General features: G+C 44.1%; 1 protein-coding gene across 1 annotated transcript in view; it reads left to right on the top strand.

Annotated features, from left to right (window-relative positions):
- CCDC66 (coiled-coil domain containing 66) overlaps positions 1 to 20,301 on the top strand; it is a 76,178-nt gene that overhangs the window by 15,546 nt on the left and 40,331 nt on the right. Inside the window, 4 exon segments of the mRNA XM_073592265.1 lie at positions 2,049 to 2,140; positions 4,901 to 5,022; positions 6,358 to 6,507; positions 16,376 to 16,507. Coding sequence (XP_073448366.1) covers positions 2,049 to 2,140; positions 4,901 to 5,022; positions 6,358 to 6,507; positions 16,376 to 16,507 — 496 coding nt within the window.

The raw sequence follows: 20,301 nt of genomic DNA, 5'->3' as shown, positions 1-20,301 counted from the left end.
AGAAAGGGGCTGTCTTCTTCTGTGACCTTCTTCTGGATGGATCAGACAGATGATGACTCTGGGCTATTCTGTCAGGAATCGGGTTTCTGCTTTCCCTGTTATGGCGCATTCTTCCCGGGCGCCTAGTGCGTCTTGGGCCTTTTGTCTTCAGTCATTTGTGGTGCATTTTTTACAAGTTTCTACGAAATGGATGGTTTGGTTCGGCACTGCTTTGGGACGTCCCTACCGTTCTGAATAAAGAAGGCTGTGTCTGTCAATGAACAAATGAGAAAATAGGATTTTTTTACTTGCCGTAAAATCCGTTTCTCTGAGTTCATTGACAGACACAGCACCCACCCCTCTATGGAGTTTTTGATACTTCTATTACTACTTGCTACTAAACTGAATACCTAGAGCAGGGAGGGGGTTATATACTGATGGAGGACAGCCCATATTATTTTTTATTTTTTTTTTTTTTTTCTTTGTTCTGCCTAGTCCTACTCCTGCGGAGACGATATTACCCTACTGTTCTGAATAAAGAAGGCTGTATCTGTCAAACTCAGAGAAACGGATTTTACGGAAAGTAGTAAATCCTATTATTTCCACCTCCCATGTTTAAAGGTGGGGATGGTGTTCTTGGGAGGGGGTCATAGGTAGCAATTCTCCTACTTCTCCAAACATGGCGAGTTGAATTGATGCAAAATAGGTGAAAATGAATGTAGTGACAATCTACTCATTCACAGTAGTGCAATGAAAGTGATATACATGAACATAAAAATAAGAGTATTTAAAAATAAAGTCCATGTTAAAAAAAAAAAAAAAAAAAAAAAAAAAAGTCCCTATAAGAAGACTCAAATCAAGTCCATTGTGAAAAACTGGTGCAAATCCCTGTACAAAAACTTAAATCCCCAAGAATCCTTCACCAAAGTGATCAATTACCAATTCCACACCCTTATAGAATGAGGCTCACCATATTGTATACAATTCAATCGCATATGCAATTAATCTTGCTTCAAGCAGGTGACACTCCAAAGCTCCGCTCAGATCTAGCCAGACATCTTCACTGGGTAGTTCTTGTACTTCCTCAATATGTTCTCTAATGCTCTCCAGTTCGTAATTTTGAAATTCTATGTCTGTAGAAGAAACAACAGGTTCAGAGGCTGCAGCTAGCTGCTCACATCTGTTAAACACAGCAGTATCCGTAGATTCCTGCTGTGTTTGACAGATCTCCCCTGCTGAGCTGTTTTCTGACAGGAGGTTGGCCCTCCTATCAGAACACTTCCAATCTCTTCCATTGGCTGAGAGTGCTGTTCGGGAGTCGGTCGGTTGCTGTTTTTCCAGCATGCACGTCCGACAGAAACCGGCCGAACAGCCTGCTTCTATCAGACAGACTGACATACACGTTGGCTTTTTTTTTTTTTTTTTTTTTTTTTGAACCGGCCGATGTTCCCCCACATTCGGCCCATGTGTACCCAGCTTTACTCTCCATTACATAAGGGGGATATCTTTGGTTTTCCAGGAGGAGAGAACTCCGGCAAGGTGGGCAACACTTAAGCTTGGTTCACACTAGTACCATTTCAGATGCAACTTCACACAGAATTACTTGACATTGGAGATCATATTGTTTGTTTTTCAATGATGTCCACTCAAGGAGAGATTTCGGAAAAGGTTCTTGTACTACTTTGGTGCAATTCCAGCATGATTTTGACCCCAGACTGTAAACCACTTCAAATTGGTGTTCGTAGCCTTACATAATTGCACTGAAAGTCGGACCACAGCAGTGTAAACCTAGCCTTAGTGGGATTTTATTGCTGCAGAGGCAGTGCTGTCAGCTCACTGCAGGTAGGTAGGTGCTCACTGGACTTGTGGCAGAATCCACAGATATTTTTAAGTACTTTTGTGTTTTCTGGAGGGATAATAAAAAGGCAAAATTGTGCTAGCAACTGTATAAAAGTGAGGTATACTATTTGAAACTGTTTCAAAGCTCTTTTACCTGATTAGCATGGTATAATTGTTTATTTTCAGTTATTTTTTTTGTTTGAGAAATTCTTTTTTTCTTATGTATTTAGGCAAGCGGGAAGCCTGTTCAGTAACCTTGGAGAACGGGAGAAAGACAAAAGTCTGCAGGAAGCAAAGAAAGCTCAATGGAAGCGTGAGTTAGGTGCGTGACCTTGCCTTTCCCTCCTTGTTGCCATAGCTGTTTCTCTGAGCTGTGTACATAGGAAGAAACACTGCTAGCTTTAATGGCAGTTTGACTCAGTGGAAAGTCATCCTCTTTCTTTTTAAACAAACTAGCCATTTGCAGGCTGAGCCTTAAAAACCCTGTTCCTGTTTATAGACAGTGGTCATGCCTTTCCCACTATGGCTCTGTGTCAGCCTAGTCAATTCGTGGTTCGCTTTCTTAATATTGGGACCCTTGATATGTGGTTAAACATAATATTTATTGAATGTATTACTACAGATGGCAAATTGGCAGTGACTGCAGCCAGGAGTTGTTGGAGACTAAAGACATACATCAGCAGATTGTCTGAGGCTGCAAACAAATTGCATGAAACTGCTGGAAGATTGCTGCCACTAAAGCCCCTTTGCAAATCTCTTCTTCCACATTTGTGTTCCATGCAGGCAGCCCATCTAAAAAATACTTGTGTCACTGCAAAACCTAAAAGTATAAAATGTATACACCGCTCCTCCACCGCCTCTGCCTATTGAAATGAATGGGCGCCGCTTTCAATGAGCCTTTAAAAGCATTTTGTAAGTAGCGGCAAGCGGGCGCTTTTAACCCCTTTCTGGGGGGCAAAAGCGCTGCTATAGCAGTAGTAAAGGGCCGCTGAAACTAGCGGCGCTTTACCGCTTACGGACCCGCCGCTTAAGTGTGAAAGTGGCCTTATTAAACCTCTGATTTATTATCAGCATTCTATTACACCCCTGCTGTCTCCACTGCAATCTACGGAAGGTAATAGAGCACAGAGCATGACAGCCAAAACCTGATGTGACGCTGTTTACAGTTTCTACTAGCTAGAGGAGATCAACAAACCAAACAGATGTTAACTGATCTGCTTTTCTTCAGCCATGTTGGTCCTGGAAACACAGGTGGGACAGCGGAGGAAGCTAGACAGCCATCGGATTTCTTCCATCTGAAAGTAGACAGTCGGCTTATGTTTACGTGTGTGTGTGTGTGTGTGTGTGTGTGTGTGTGTGTGTAAAACCTCCTCCTCCGCTGCTGCTGACACACGTCGATGTTAGCGAAAGGCTTAAAAGGTGTATATAGTACATGTGTAGATGGTTGCTGCAGGGTCTGCATCCCTTTTAGTAGACAAGTCTTGGGGTGCATTCACCTGGGTGTTTAGCACGCACTGCGAATTCTTGTAACTGGAATGACAGTTTTGTGCGAGGAGCTATGCCCCTTGGCCTGTGCTAAACAATGACAGGCAGATGGCTGTGACAGCTATCTGTGAATGTTTGCACAGCCAGTGATTACCTGCAGTTAGAGACAGATCCTGGCTGGATGCCATCTGTCTGCGTCCGGCTATGATCATCTGTCCCTAACTGCAGGTGATCACTGGCTGCCTGTATGAACTGTGAACAATCACTGATGGCTTCATTAGTCATTGTTTAGTATGAGTTGAGTGCCTGCTGCTTCTTGCACACACCTGCAATTCCAGCCTCAGGAATCTAGATTTTTGCTGCTGGAATTCACTGTGTGCTAAATGCTTATGAATGTACCCTTGGAGACTATCCCACTGAAAATAAAATTTTGGGCATACCCTGTAACAAGAATTTCACTTGTATTTTACTGCAGACTTTAAAATCAGTGAGCCAATCACAAAAGCAGGAAATATTTCTGGGACATTCTGTACACCAGTGGTTTCTCCAGGCTGCCATATTTTTAGAAAATTGCAGCAACTGCAGTTTTTTTTTTTTTTTTTTTTTTTTTTAACAATTATCCCGAAAATGAGTTTTTTCTTTTGAAAGGGTTACTAAAAAAATAAAATAAATAATAATATATAGTGTCTGTGTATATAGATAGATCAGTGATGGCGAACCTTTTTTGAGCCCGAGAGCCCAAACTGCAACACAAAACCAACTTATTTATTTAAAAGTGCCAACACCGAATTAAACCTGCCAGCAGCTCTGCAAAGAGAATGGAACTAATCACCCCTCTGAATGAGCCCTAAGGGACCAAAAACCTACGATTCTGCCCAAAACCTTTTTGTGCTTTATGCTCAGAATGCAGGGTTTGGGGGTAGTGATGGGAAGGGTGGTAGAGGACACTGCTATGGGGGTGGCCCTGCACATAGCAGTGTCCTCTGCCTCCTTCACATCACCACAAACACCCCCTCCCTTTCCCCTATAGCAGTGACCTCTGGCTTCACTCCCATAGCAGTGTCCTACCTGTCCACAGTGCTCCACATGGTCATGCTTCAGCACCCAAGCCCCTGCACGGGCAGCCGCTCTCCTGTTGGTTCTCAAAGTCCAGGAAGGGAGGAGTCACTCTTCTCTTCCTCGGTTTACAGAGGCATTGTGGTGCTGCTTACAGCAGCAGACACTCAGTGTAAGTCCTTTCCACTGGACTGCCCTCAGTGCATGCAGGGAGGGATTTAAGCAAATCGCCCGCTCGCTCTCACTGATGTAAGTGAGCCTGCTCCTCTGTGCCGGCACTGCCAGTGACTGCCTAGCTGGGGGATTTCCACCCCCTCCTATCCTGGTGGTGCTGTAAGACGGTTACTTAGGCCACCTTATGGAAGCGCCGGCCCTGGGTCTGGTAACCTAGCTCATGTGCCCACAGAGAGGGCTCTGCATGCCAGCTGTGGCAGGCGTGCCATAGGTTCGCCTGACATAGATGGATATTCCTAACTCAAAAAAAATGTCATTCTATTGCTCTGTCTCCTTGTGCTAGCTTTTCATTTTTGCTTTCCTGCAGATGAACAGGTGGCTTTAAAGAAGAAACTGAAGGAAGCTGATCAAGATGGAATCAATTTTAGGTATCATGAGGGGATAGAATCTTCTGCCCCAGAAAGGACGCCTTATTCTGATCTTCCAAAAGTAAGGAAGAATAATGTTAATTGCCTGTCAGTGAAATTTAAGGGTAAATTGCTCCATAATGCCTGCGGCTACAGAAGTCAGTTGGGGCGTATTATAATGATCATTTTACTGCTTGTTAAGAATATTTAAAGGAGAAGTAGGGCCAAAGCTCTTTTTTGATCGACTCCTGTGGGTCACAGGAGTACACTTAGTTATGCAATCCTGTGACCCATATTCAACCGACAGCGGGCTGAAGTCTACTGTTGGTTGATGTCACTCAGACGGTCCACACTTTGGAGGGATTCTGACATTGTCAGGATCCACACAGACCCCTGAGCAGCAGCTGGCTCAGCCTCTCGGCGTGCTGATAAGCGCTAGAGGGGCAGAGCAGAGATCTGGTGACTGAGGAGAACCGAATGATCAGCGGTCTTCGATCACTCCGTTCTTAGTCTAATGCCCCGTACACACGGTCGGATTTTCCGACGGAAAATGTGTGATGGGACCTTGTTGTCTGAAATTTCGACCGTGTGTAGGCTCCATCACACATTTTCCATCGGATTTTCCGACACACAAAGTTTGAGGGCAGGCTATAAAATTTTCCGACAACAAAATCCGTTGTCGGAAATTCCGATCGTGTGTACACAAATCCGACGGACAAAGTGCCACGCATGCTCAGAATAAATAAAGAGATGAAAGCTATTGGCCACTGCCCCTTTTATAGTCCCAACGTACGTGTTTTACGTCACCGCGTTTAGAACGATCAGATTTTCCGACAACTTTGTGTGACCGTGTGTATGCAAGTTTGAGACAACAGCAGTCAGAAAAAATCCTAGGATTTTGTTGACGGAATGTCCGAACAAAGTCTGACCGTGTGTACGGGGCATTAGAGTTGTCAGGGGACAGATGCAGCATTGGACCAATGTTGCATCCACCTAGGTTTCATTTCTGTTTAGTAAAGAAGCCAGCCAGCATTTACAGGAAGCCATAAACAATAGTGACGCTTTCATATACGCAGCTTTGGCAGTAAGCTGTATCCTTATTCTGTGTGGTTTTTTTTTTGTTTTTTTTGTTTTTTTTGTTTTTTTATATAGCTGTACTTTTACATTGCAAATCCATTTTTAAAGCCTACATTCAAGCCGCTCTAAACCAACATTTAATCCTGTTATGTATTCATTCAACACCATTTCAACATTTCCTATATAGCAAGTTTAAGTACTTGCATGGTCTTCATTTACATCTGATGTAATTTCTGTTAAACAGACTGGGAGTGAGCCAACACCCCTAACTTGCCAGGGTTCTATTTAAGGAGCTATTGAAGAACTTTGACACATAAGTAAATGTTGCTTCTTTTTCTAGAATACACCTCTGACTGATTTCACTACTCCGGATTCCATGTTTAAGACATCCCCTGGTACAGAGACAACTGATTACTCACCTGTGGATAGAGCATCAAGTTTCAGCTCTCCAGAGCTCCCTGCTGCGATCCGGAGTGCATTTGTTCTGGGGGTATGTTAACTGCATTCAGCTACCAAATGTGCTTAATGAGACGACATAGATTACATTTTTTGCCAGTCAGTTGTAAAGTGAAACTTTGGCATTGTGGTGAAAATGTAAAAAAAAAAGGGGTCTACTAGAAGACCAGTAACCATTCTCTCAGAAAAAGGGAACAAACCTGCAATAGAACTGTTTTAATCCCAACTTTAAATAGCAAAGAAGCTTTCTTTCTCCCTTTATTTTCACCTTGGAAATCCTGACAATCACACACTTCCTGTGATAACCATATCCATAGGAGTGAAGTGTTGTAGTCCACAGCTAGGAACAATGCTGATGACTGAGCAACACAAGCCGAGAGCTCAGGGAGTTGGGTCACAAGAATTCAAGCACAAATTGTATTTTATTTTTCATCCATTGAGGCACACAGGAAGTCTTTGTCTGGTTATACTGCTGCCTAAAGGTAAAGGAGGATTGGACACTGGCAAACAAATTGTGGGCCTGCCCATGAGAACACCCTCCTACAACCAATATGCCTCAGTATTTTACTAGTGTCCTAGGACCATTGGACATCTTTCCTAATTACACATCACAAAACCACAGGGTACTTCATATTCTTGACTACCCCCTATACCTGGAGACAAAACTGTCTTGTTTGTTGAACCTGGAGGCCAGGAGCTCCACATCCAGAGTCACATGTGTTCTGGAACAGCTCTAGGTGTAGAGACCACTCTCCAGGTCCAGACACTGCTAAAAATGTATGCCTGCCACTTGTCCATGCCTGGGACGTAAACAGCAGACAAGGCTGGAACATTAAGTTCTGCTCAGGACAGGATCCATTCTATCTACAGGTTACTCCTTGGTGGCTGATGAATGCTACTGCCTTGGCCTTGTCTGAATCTGAATAGGATCACCCTCCATCAAGATGGTCCAATGCTGGAAATCTTTATACCAGAATTGTCAGAGGAGCTGTGGCAGGAGGCATTGGATACTTATCTGGGCTCTGTCATCTCTTCAACGGATAGGGTGATGCAGATACGATACCTTCATCAGATGTATTATACACCGGTCAGACTATTCCATATGCACAGGAGAGACTCCGCTACTTGCCATAAATGTTTGGGGGCGGATTGCTCTTTTGTTCATATGGTGTGGGAATGTGGCAAGGTGAGACCATTGTGGACTATGGTGACTGAATTTATAGCAGACAACTTCGACCTTACCAATATATGCTCTCTTTTGAGATGTCTCTTGGGAATTTGTGACCAAGAGGTGTTAAATGAGCACACCAAGATGCTCCTTAGAATATTGTACTTTGGAGTTAGGAAACTTGTAGCTAGGAGATGGATTCACACGGAACGACTGACGTTAGGGACATGGTTGAAAGTTGCAAATGCTGACATTTTTCTTTACCGCGTAACGTACGATGCCAGGGGAGCCCCTAAGAAATTTGGGAAGGTTGGGTTTAGGTGGGTTGACTCAAAGGAGACAGTGGAAGATGGGGTGCACAAGTAAAGGCTGAAGAAGTATGGAGACGGAGCAATATATATTTGCCATAAGTTGGTGGGAGGGACTTGAGGGTGGGGGTACAGACTCGGTTCTGTAAGTTATATGATGGGGTAGTGAAATACTCTACTCCTATATATATTTTTTTTTCATGCCCGGGAGGGAGGGTTTGTATATAGTTAATTGCTTAATTAAAAAAAAAAAAACAGGCGAAATCGCTGGAATACAGGTGGGAATTCTAGACTCTTACTGAAGTCACGCTTTCCCTGGGCAGGGGAATCGGTTCTGTGGACCGGATTATTATGCAGTGTTTTTCGGATCTGATGTTTCAACTACCTGTTATTCTGTATGTGTATATATTGTCTCTGCTGAATGAATAACAAAAAAAGATGGTCCAATGCTGCAGAGAAAGCTAAATCACCTAAAGCTCCAGGATGTTTGGGAGACCAGATTCCTTCCATGACCAAGTTCCCTTTAGAAACAGGGGGTCAGGACTCCTAAGCCCAACAGGCTAGCATCCGTGCTGATGATCTTCCAAAAGATCAGAAGGACTCCTCCTTGATTTTTTTAGAGCTGGATTCCTGAGTCTAAGCCAGGGACAACCTGGATCTTGGTGCCAAATGAATCTGCTCAGACACTTGTTAGATGTTTACCACAATGACAGAATGTTTTATATAGAAGTCTCTGGAGTGGAACTGGTTAAATGGTATTGCCTCAAAAAATATCATAAGATATGGGACGTATGGAATAATGCACAACTGTGGATAAGACTGAAAGATAAGTGGATAAATAGGTGACTGGCAGCAGCCAAAGGAATAAGTAAGATTGGGATTTGATAGTAGTGAGAGTGTATAGAAGGTTGTTGAAGGTATATATGAAATGTAAAAAAAATATATATATACACAACGTGAAAGAAGTTTGAAATTTTTGGAATACATATAGATGTTGTAAAATTATATATCTTTTTGAAATGAAATAATGAGTATTAAAAAAAAAAAAAAAAGTCCTGCAAGTAATGGTTTAGCCCCCACAGAGCCCTGATCTCCACATCATTGAGTCTATCTGGGATTACATGAAAAAAAACAGAAGGATTTGAAGCAGCCTACATCCACAAAAGATCTGTGGTTGGTTCTCCAAGATGTTTGGAACAACCTACCTGCTGAGTTCCTTCAAAAACTGTGTGCAAGTGTACCTAGAAGAATTGATGCTTTTCAAGGAGTGATTGTACAAGAGAGCAGAGGATATTCTCTGGTTATACTGGAATCAGTTTTTGGTGCCAAAGCCTAACCATGAACTTAAGTATCTCAACTATGTTCTCCATGTGCGGGTGCTTTGTGTGGAAATGAGGCATACATCAATGGCCTTGTTCCAGCCATCCTGGCATCAGTGGGCATAAAGGAGACCTACCTACATGTCCAGGTCTTCCCTCTTCAAGAGGGTTTTTCTGTTTGTGGTAAAAGCCAGCATGTTCTGTTGTGGCCCTGGCATCAATTTGTCCTTGGCACCCAGGGGATTAAAAAAGATTCAGGCTCAGATTCTGGGCCTCTTGGGGGTCCAGGAGATATTGCCCTTGGGTTACTCTGTTCAAGGAGAAAATCAATTCATCGTCTGTAGCACAGCGTGTCTCATGATATGCACTCTGGAGAGGTTAGTTGGCTGCTCAGTCTGAACAAGTCAGGTGCTGACAGAGCATCTGGAGTGTCTGGGTCTGCTCCTGGACTCTAGGTGAAAGAGATCCTTCTTCCAGAGTTGTGTGGAGCTTTGAGAAATCTAGTGGAATTTCTCAGAGCTCTGAGATATCCCTCAATTTTACCTCTGTCTGAGTGTATTGGGATAGATGATCACCTCCATTTGAGGTGGTTTCTTTTGCTCCTTTCTATTTTCAGAACTTTACAACAGATTGTCAGGTTAGTGTGGGACAGGAGGACTCGGTCACGGGTGGCTGATTTCACGGTGTCCCAATATGTCCTTAAACTGGTGGATATCTCCCCTAAGGTTGGAGACAGGGAAATCTCTTCACCCCACATCTTGAAGGGTGATAACGCTGGATGCTAGCTTAACAGGTTGGGGGGGGGGGGGGGGGGATTCTGTCGTTTGTCAGTCTAATGGACTGGATCTTTGGCAAAGAGGTCATTAAAGTGATATTAAAAATCTGTTTTTTTTTTTTTTTAAATAATAAACATATTATACTTGCCTGCTCTGTGCAGTGGTTTTTCACAGAGCAGCCCAGATCCTCCTCTTCTCGGGTCAGTCACTGGCGCTCCTGGGCCCCTCCCTCCTGCCAAGTGCCCCCACAGCAAATGGCTTGCTGTGGGGGCACCCGAGCCGAGCCGCTGCTCTGTGTGTCCATTCAGACACGGAGCTGCAGCTCGGCCCCACCCCTTCTCTCTTCTCATTCGCTCGCTGACTTTGACAGGCGCCAATGGCACCCTGCTGTTGTCTCAGCCAATGAGGAGAGCGAGTCTGGGCCAGTCGAGACTATCCTGCAACATTGTTGGATCGAAATGGGGATCAGGTAAGTATTAGAGGGGCTTCTGCACACAGAAGGTGTGCATTAAGATAAAAAACCTTATGACTTTAGAACCACTTTAATATTCTGGAACTACTGGTGATTTGCCTGGTCCTTCTGCATGGGTCAAATCAATTGTGGGTGCTCCTGACAAGAGTCCAATCAGACAAGGCCACAGCCATGATATGCTTATTCATTGGGGGGGTACCAGGAGCCGTGCAATCTAGATAAAGGTTGTTTCTCATCCTGTCATGGTTAGAAAGAATCCCATGTTCCAGATCCATCCGCAGTTCTCTTTCTGAAAGTAGTAAGTTGGCAAGTGGACTTCCCCAGTAAAGGCAGTCGTCGCCAGGGGAGTGGTGCCTTTATCTAGATGGCTCTCTGCCAATGATCGAACATCTCATATGTGGATTGTTGACATCCAGGTGCTATGGAAGGCTGAACAGGGTTGTTTGCCGGACTAGCGATCCGCAGGCCTTTGCAATAGATGCCATAGTCACACTGTGGGACAGGTTCTTCTTTGCTTGTTTTTTTGGGTTTTTTTGTCTTCTTTCCAACACTGTTTTTTTCCTTGTCTGTTGTGCAGATTACAGATGGAGTGCACACCAGTGATTCTAGTTTACATCAGCTTGGGCCCGGAAAACTTGGTATTCTGGCATCATTAACATGGCAATGGGTGATTCTTGGTCAGATCTTGTGTATAGCCTGGTCCTGGTATTTTACGGTCGCTGGCTTTGGTGGTTTGGCTGTTGAAGTCAGTTTTGAAGAAAAAGGGGGTGTCTGACGCAGTCATTCACACATTCTTGAGAGCTAGTGGATTTACCACAGGACCTGGAATCCTATGTGGCGTGGTATGAGGCTAGGAAGTCTTTAACCTTGCAAATAGGTTGTGGGCCAGATTTTTATGGCTTCCTTCAGGCTGAAGTGGATATAAGTCTGGCTTTGAGCATGATTAAGGGACAGATTTTTCGCCTCGGTAGTCCTTATTCAAAGCTATTTTCCTCTTCTTGGGTGCGTGCCTTTAGTCAAGGGTGACGTGCATCATGCATCCTCAGTTCACGTTTGTTAACTTGGAGCCTCAATGTGGTGCTTTCAACTTTTCAGAGAGCATTTTTTGGGACCTTCCATTAGTCGGTTTTGGAAGGTTGTGTTCTTGGTTTCTGTTCCTTCTTTAAGGCTGGGTTCACACCTATACGGATTTCCCCACATCCAATTCTCCTAGCAGGAGAATGTGACGGCTCTCTATGGAGCCGGTTCACAGGTCCCTGGGACAGCTGCGGAGCGTACTGCACAGAAACGCTTTGCCTCCGTTTCAGGGCCGAATTCAGGCAAAGATTCTTCCCTGATTTATTCCTGAAGCGGAGAACAGGGACAGATAGCCTTACCGTGCAATTCGCGACCGGTTTAGGTGTGAACCGAGCCTTAGGGAGTGTCAGAGTTGGCAGCCTTTTCATCTGGCAGGGAGCCATTTCTGGGGCCTCATGACTGAATAGGTTAAGGACTTCAGCTGTCATTCCTGCCAAAGGTGGGTTCTTTTGTCCATTGGGGCATTGGTTTTTTATTTATTTATTTAATTTTTTTTTTTCCATGTCTGTCATCTGGAGACAAGGCCCATCACACGTTTAGGCATGGTTCAGGCTATCAAGATGCATTTGAAGTTGACTACCACAGTTGCACTTGTTTTTTTTCCTTCCTGATGGACTGAGAAAGGGTCAGATGGCTAATACCTCCTAACTTTCCCAATTTTATTCACCAACCTATTTCTCAAGCCTATGGTTTGAGCCTTTCTCTCAATCTTTTCTGGTGACAGCAGATTCTGCTGGAAGTTGGTGCCTTCTGGGCTGTCCATCACCAGACTTCAATGTCTGAGATATGTAAAGCTGCAACATAGTCATTTCATTTCACGCTTTGCTAGGTTTTACCAGATTGGTGTAAGCCACTGAGCATACTGCATTGGTCGCAGTATTTTTGCAGGCTACTGTATAGATTTTTGGCTTGGTGGTGGCAGTCTCCCATCATGTACGGTGGTATGGCTTGGTGGCTCTGTGTCCCATCCTGTACGATAAAGAAAACTGGCTTTTTGTACTTGTCTGTAAAATCCATTTCTTGGAGTACGTCATGGGACACAGAGATCCCTCCCCTCTGTGTGGTGGTTCATTGCTTGCTACAGAGCTGAGGTACTTCCTGTAGGGGAGGGCTTCCTATCTTTTTATTTCTGCCAGTGTCCAGTCACCTGTAGGTGGTGCATAACCCATGAGTAGGGAATGATATGGTGGCTCTGTGTCCCGTAATGTACTCCAGAAAATACATTTTACAGGTAAGTACAAAAAAAATCCATTTTAAGAAGGAAGAGGTCAGAAACCAGAAGGAAGATGGGGAGAAAGGTGTCGCTAAGGAAAGAGAGGAGGAGCACCTGACTGGTAGGGAACCAGGGAGAGAATGAGAAAAGTTAGCGAGTAAAGGGGCCCAGTTTAGAGGCCTATAAAGGGGGGAGAGGTAAGGAACTGGCAACATCGAGGTATCCCTGCAACATTCAGTCCTGTGGGGTCTGAAAGTATTACTCCAAAAGCCAGGCTGAGTATGGCAGCGCTGAACAGCTGCAATTAAAGAGACCAGCTTTAGCAATGATGTGGAGAAAAGTCTTGATAGATGGAAAAGGGGAAAGGGGAAAAATAATGTGATACTACAAACCAGGTTACCCTGTCCCAGAGCAGAGCTGAAGAAGAGCTGTATGGCCTCCTAGGACACTAGCAGTAAACAGAGGCATGTTGGTAATAGGAGGGGTTAACCTGGGCTGGCCTACAGTTTTTTTTTTTTGCCAGTGTCCTATTATCTTCTATGTGGCAGTATAACCCAAAGGTGAAAAACTTCCTGTGTCCCTCAGTGGATGAAAAATAAAACATATTGGTAAGGCTTTACTTTCCCATTAAACCAGTTGCTTTGGGAATTTAGATCTGCTGCCATTTATGTGCTCTGCTTTTGTACTCTGTTGTCTGTCTGTGACTTTAAACGTCTCCTAATGGAGATTTTTAAGGGTAAAAGTTTGTCGCCATTCCACGAGTGGGCGCAATTTTGAAGCGTGACATGTTGGGTATCAATTTACTTGGCGTAACATTATCTTTCACAATATAAAAGTGCGCTTGTAAGACCGCTGCACAAATACGGTGTGACAAAGTATTGCAACGACCGCCATTTTATTCTCTAGGGTGTTAGAAAAAAAGATATATTATGTTTGGAGGTTCTAAGTAGTTTTCTAGCAAGAAAAAATTTTTTAGCTTGTAAACGCCAAATTTCAGAGGCTCGGTCCTTAAGTGGTTAACAATAAAACGTTACAAAATAGTGTACAGTGAAACAATAGAAGGGCAGTATCTGCAAAACCAACTATGGTTAACAATTAAAAAGTAACAAAACATGGTCAAAGGCCAGGACAGGAGGAACAATAATAGCGTGTGTCAAGCCTATGTCCATGTTTTCTACAGACATGACCTCTTCCTTTGGGTGCTCTTTGGGTAGAGGTACCAGGGAGGACATCTGGAAAATGCCTCTAATGCAGCCGGCTCACTGCATCTGGATTGTGAATTTAGGCCACAGCGCCCTCTGGAAACGGAAGAGCTGTGATGATCTCTTCCTGGAATTTTAGGAAGGGTCCACTTCTTCCTGATGCTTTGTATAGCACATAAGCGTTCAGCAAAACCAATTGGGATAAGTATACAGACACTTTTTTGTACCAGCGTCTGGCCTTATGGGCAATTACGTATGGTTCCATCATCTGGCCGTTTAAGTCCACCCCTCCCATGTTAAGGTTGTAGTTGTGGACACAGAGGGGATTCTCAACAACACCAGTCACCGTTGTAATTTGGACTGAAGACAGAACGAATAGATAGCATAGAACACGGGCATATGATGAATTGTGTTGGTGGACCAATATGACTGCAGCTCACCTTCTTTTTCCTCCTCTTCCTTTTCAATTTTTTTTTTGTTTTGTTTTTAGTAACGCCCATGATGAGGGATGGGCCCAGAAAGGTTCTAAATTTGGAAACCTTGATACGTTTCCATGCAAATTCTCTGGCAAGGGTCAAATTTGGATTTGCGGCTATAAATTGCTTTGGTTCACAATCGATTTGTACAGCTCATAAAATTCAAGGCGAGTAAAATCCGCTGTTTCCACCTGAACTCCGGGTTGGCAAGTGAATGGGGGAAGTACAGAGCGCTGCAGAATTGTTGGGCTCCCAATTAGGATTTGCAAGCGCATCGGGAAGGACTCTATGGGCCTGTCTTTGACTTCTTGGTGGCTGCGGGACACTACTTGTGCTAGCCATCACACCATCTTGAACTGCACTTATGGGACTCGCCACGTCACCAAGTGTTACTGCAGTGCTAGTTTGTCTAGGACCGGGACATACTAGGCCGCTGGTGCTCGCTGGTTCACCAGAAGGTTAAGCGACACTAGTACTGACACTTTGCTGCATACAAGAACCATGCGATTGTTGCACTTCAGCAACCTGGGAACAGGGTCGAGTACACCTGACCTTAGCAGGAACCACTACTCCATCGTCAGAGCTATCTGTCAGGGTGTCGCTGCTCTTTACAGGTTCGAATACTGAGCCTGATTCTGACAGTGAGGCTTCCCCATCACACTCCTGTCATTCTCCGGATTGTGTATGCCTCCTCACTAGTGTATCTCTGAACATTTTAGCCAATAAATTTACAGGTGTACGTAGTGAGACTCGCAGGTAAATAAGCACCTGGTTGTCAGGGACTGTTTGAACCGCTACAAAAAAAATGTAACCGCTAGCAGAGATCAGGCCTGACTCTGCTAATGCTGTTGTTTTGTGTGCTGTGTATCGGAAGTGACAGTGATCTACTGATACTGCACTTCGTGGGGGGGGGGGGGGGGGTCTAGGTGCTGGCAGGTGTTGGGGCTGATCCTGCTAACACTGCATTTTTGGAACACAATGCTATACTATTGGGGACGCTAGTATAGTTCTGATCTGCTCAAAGATATTGATCCGTTCAGACACCATACTAGTAATGGAGCTGTTTAGTGTGTATGTGTGTGCGTTGGCAATCAGAGGGTTAAAATGTATTACTGAATATCTGGTGGGCTATCTGATGCTATTCTGGATTGACGCTGACGTCACCTGTGACACTAATACAGTGATCAGAAAAAAGATCTGTACTCTATACTAATCACACGGTGACAGGGCAGTGAAGGGGTTAAAACTTTGTTAGGTTTAGGGTGCCTGCCATATATTCCCTAAAAGTTTTTTTTTAACCCCTTCACTGCCCTGTCAGTGTCATTAGTACAGTGTACAGATCTTTTTTTTTTTTTTTTCTTCTTCTGATCACTGTATTAGTGTCACTGGTGACGCTGGTTAATGTCGACGCCAGTCCCAGAGGGAATATATGGTAGTTACCCTAAACCTGTCTGGAACTGACGCTGACATTAACTGGCGTCACCAGTGATGCTAATACAGTGATCAGTAAAAATCGGTACACTGTACTTAGTGACATTGTGACAGGGAGTGAAAGGGTTAACTGGGGGGTTAATTAAGGGGTTAAATGTGCCTATCTATGTGTACTGTGTCAGTGTAGTGCTTGTACTCATTGGGGGTTATTTATGAAAGGCAAATCCACTTTGCACTGCAAAATCATTGGCCTGGACCTGTAGATTGTTTCTGAAACAAATCCGATCACCGCCGGGTCGGCCGGCACGTGCACCCGACATACAGGTACATCTATTTGCGCTGCCGTGCCACCTTGTCACAGTAAATCTGTGGCGGGCGGTCGGCAACTAGTTAAAATTATTGAAAATTGCCCAGTTCTGCACCCTGCCTTAATAAACTGTTTATTGTATCTATATTTCAGGAAGCAGCACCACTAGATCATCCATTTAGTGCTGTTAAACGGCAGCAGCAAAAGAAGTGGCTGGAAGAGCTGAACAAGCAAAGGGAGGAAGATGCTCTACGCAAAATGCAAGAGAAGCAAAAGATTCAAGAGGTACATATGAAAATGGATTATTGAGACACCCATATAATGCTGGCTGCCCCATTCTGTATTCATGAATAACCGGACCATCTTCTGTAGGGCAGGCGTGAACTCAATTTCATTGCGGGCCACATCAGCGTTATGGATGGCCCCCAAAGGGATGGTTGGATCTGTAAGACTATATAAATTTATCCAGGGCTCTTTTTCCTCAAAGAAAATGTGCAGAAACTCAGTGCACCCGAGCACAGATGTGGATTACAGTGAAGCTTACCGTGTGATGCCCCATCCCACACTGCACCTGCATCTACCTTGTCCCCGCCGTGAGTGCAGGCAGGGATCTGTGGGAGCCACCAAGAGTAAAGCTGTCCTTGAAAACACAGAAGTCTTCTATGTTTACAAGTGACAGTGGTGAGCAGGGAGTGGAGGGCAAGAACCTAACGTTCTGGCTGGAAAAAAAGCCCTGGGTGTGAGGGCCACATGAAGAGGTCTAGATGGCCGGATTCGGCCCGTGGGCCTTGTGTTTGACACATGTGATGTAGGGTGTTCCTTTGTAGATGCCATAATCCAAAGCACAGATTCCAAATTTTTTTTTTTTTTTTTAATTTATGTACACGAGATGCAGTGCTTAAACCATTGCAATGCTTTGGGAAAAAAATTACAGCATACTGCATTTATTTATTTATAATTTGCATAAACCTACATGAACACACTGCAAGCTCATGAAAATACAACTCCGTAAATAAACCTAAATTATGCAGAAAAAAAAGCCCTGCGTATGTATGCCGCAAACACTCCACAAAGGCATTAGACATGCATGTAAATGTGCATGTGGTACTGCATACTGAGAATGGGGATTGTGGCATGAATGAGCCCTTAGTCAAATATAAAGTATGAGGGAACCACACTTGGGCATCTATTTATAAAGGATTCAATTTGCAGTTCGCATAGTGAATGTTTGCCGAATGTTTATCCTGTTCTTGCTAGTTTATGGCATTTATTTTCAGAGGATCCAATCTGTGTAACATGGAAGATGGGTGAATTTTGTTTGTATTTAAATGTGATGGACATATCTAGCTTGTTATTGCTCAAGGATTGCAAACCAAATATTTGAAATTTATACAAATTTTTATTAACAAATGATCCATAAAAAACATACTATATAGACCATGTTTTGTTAAGATTGTATAGCAACATTTTTGCAAAACCCTCCTTGTATTTGGAACACCCATATACTATCAGCATTTTACTGTTAACATTAGATCACAATGGACCATTTATTCCTCTGTCTATGGTGTATACATGGGGTCCCATTAAGCCTCAAAACGTTTCAAGCCCGCTGCTTCAGGAGGACATGAGGAAGTGTACAAAAAACATACTTTGTATGCAGTGCAAGTAATGTTTCCACATCAATCATAATATTGTATACATTGCATAGATCAATATATTCACTGCATTCAAGCTTACTAACTCTGCCACGACCATACCGTACCACCAGGGACACCATATTGGAACATCAGAAGGTGGGCATAATCAAAATTTGGTTCAACCATGTACACTATTGGAAAATATGAAGACTGTAATGGTCTACGTGATAACTGGTTTCTCCCTTGGGTGGCAAGAAGCCCTTGGGTGTATCTCACAGATGATAAAATGTTCCTCCCAGAGTATGGATAAGATGGTGTAGCTAAAGCACATACAAAAGAAAGAGGGGAAAATAATAAGATTTAACCTCCCATAAAATATGATTAAGTAGCAGAGGGCAAGTGGTAAGGTAGTTTGGGGGGGAGGAGGAGAAGGGAAAGACCGGGAAGGGGGGGGGGGGGGGAGAGAGAGAACTCTAGTAATGGTCTTGCTATGATGATTACCTTTTATTACTCTCTCAGGTTCAGTGGAACAATCACAAGATGGACTTAGGTGGGAGATATATATATATAATAGTATATGTGTGTGTAGTCTTCTTCCCAATAAATTGATGGCTTCCAAATAACCTGTACTTGCTTATTCAGGTAGTCACATTCCGTCCATTTGTATTGCTCACTTTAAAAAACCCAAAAGGATCAACCTGCAATCCACAAATTTCATACTATATGGAATAAGGAAAATTGGGGTATCCAACAAAGCAACAGTAAACCAGAGCCTATATTGTACCAGTGAGAAGGTAACACTGCAAAAAGATCATGCCACCTGTTGCAGCTCCACAATCCTCCATATTTTCAACTAAAATAGACCTGGCATAATCTCCTTAATAAACTCTACCACTCTCTTCCCTCCCCACCCCACAGCTAAGAACACAACACCATTCCCCAATAAACAAGTATATGATGCCTTTCCTTATAACGGATATTGTGTAGTGAATCTCTGGTGCTTCATCTTAGGGTTTCTGCTGTAATTACGGCCCCCTTAAACTCCTTTTTATATTCTCCAAAATGGGTGTACACCCAATTTAAGGCATATGCCATCACCCCAGCCCAGACCTAACTGCGCACGTGCCAAACTCTCTGCTTATGCAGAGCACTATGACGTTAGAGCAGAAGATTCTGTCTACAGCCAGGCAGCAGAAAGCAGTGCCCTGGCAGGACAAGAGTCAATGTATCTGAGAGCTCCCTCCCCTCTCACCCCACTGAAAGTGTGCATCCATACAGGGGCCTGTAACCTGCAAGGGCATCATCTAGAGCAGGGGATCTCCAAACTTTGTACTTCAAGGGCCACATTGTATATTTTACACAAATTCACAGGCCGAAAAAAAGTTATTTATAAATTAATCCACAGCAGCAGAATTGCAAATAATTTGACAGGCAAATGGCAGTGGTGCTGGATGGTGCTCCTGTATTCTGCGCCCGCAACTAAATGTTGGAGCCTCATGCCCTGGGGCCTTACATCTGTCGCCATCAAAGTCTCCCCACAAATTGGTGTCCCCATCAGAGCCCCCCACCTATTTGTGTTTCCCCTTCATAGACCCCTAAAACACACTTGTGTCCCCCTCAGAACCCCCCCATGCACATTTATGTTCCCCACAGAGCTCCCCCACCTTGCACATTTATGTCCCCATCACAGCCCCCCATGTACATTTGTGTTCCCCTCAGAGCCCCCCCCCCACACACATCTGTGTCCCCCTCAAAGTCCCCACATACTTTCTTGTCCCCCCCTCGGAACCCCCATAACATATTTGCCTCCCTATCAGAAATCCCTATCATGTGCCTCTGAAATAACTCTCAATCACCAGCTTCAGTGCAGATCTGTTGCACTTCCCAGCTCTGGTCCTGCTGTTACATAGGCATGCTGTGTAAAAGATCTGTTAACAGTGGGACTCCCATGTAGTACTTCATTGGTTGCTAGGACTGCGTAGCGACCAATAGCAGAGTACGGCGCTGGGAGGGGCTGGCTTTGTCAGGACTTGCTCTGTACAGTGTGGGGGGAGTGGAGTATGTAGCGAGGGTCCCGCAACCTGACAAAGTTTAAAGAAACCGACCGGTCCCTGCAGTGAGCTGGAAAAAAAATGTCCTAGCGGGCCGGATGTGGTCCGCGGGCCATACTTTGGAGACCCCTGATCTAGAGGGTAAACATTAATGCAGCAATGAAAGACAAGACAACAAAAACCAAAGATACATCCTGGATGAAGTCACTTAAAAACCATATACAAATACTGCATTTTTGTGATGCACCTGCAAGAAAGGGCTTTATTTATGGTTCCAATGAAAAATCGATGAAAAGACATTATACCAATCATTAACATATTAGAGTGTCGTATATGTGCGCCCCCTGCACATATACAGCCATATCTTCCAATTACACTATTCTCTGCACCA

This window comes from Aquarana catesbeiana, linkage group LG07 (assembly GCF_042186555.1).
Source record: "Aquarana catesbeiana isolate 2022-GZ linkage group LG07, ASM4218655v1, whole genome shotgun sequence".
Classification (NCBI taxonomy): Eukaryota; Metazoa; Chordata; class Amphibia; order Anura; family Ranidae; genus Aquarana; species Aquarana catesbeiana.
This window is presented reverse-complemented; position numbering and strand designations above follow the sequence as displayed.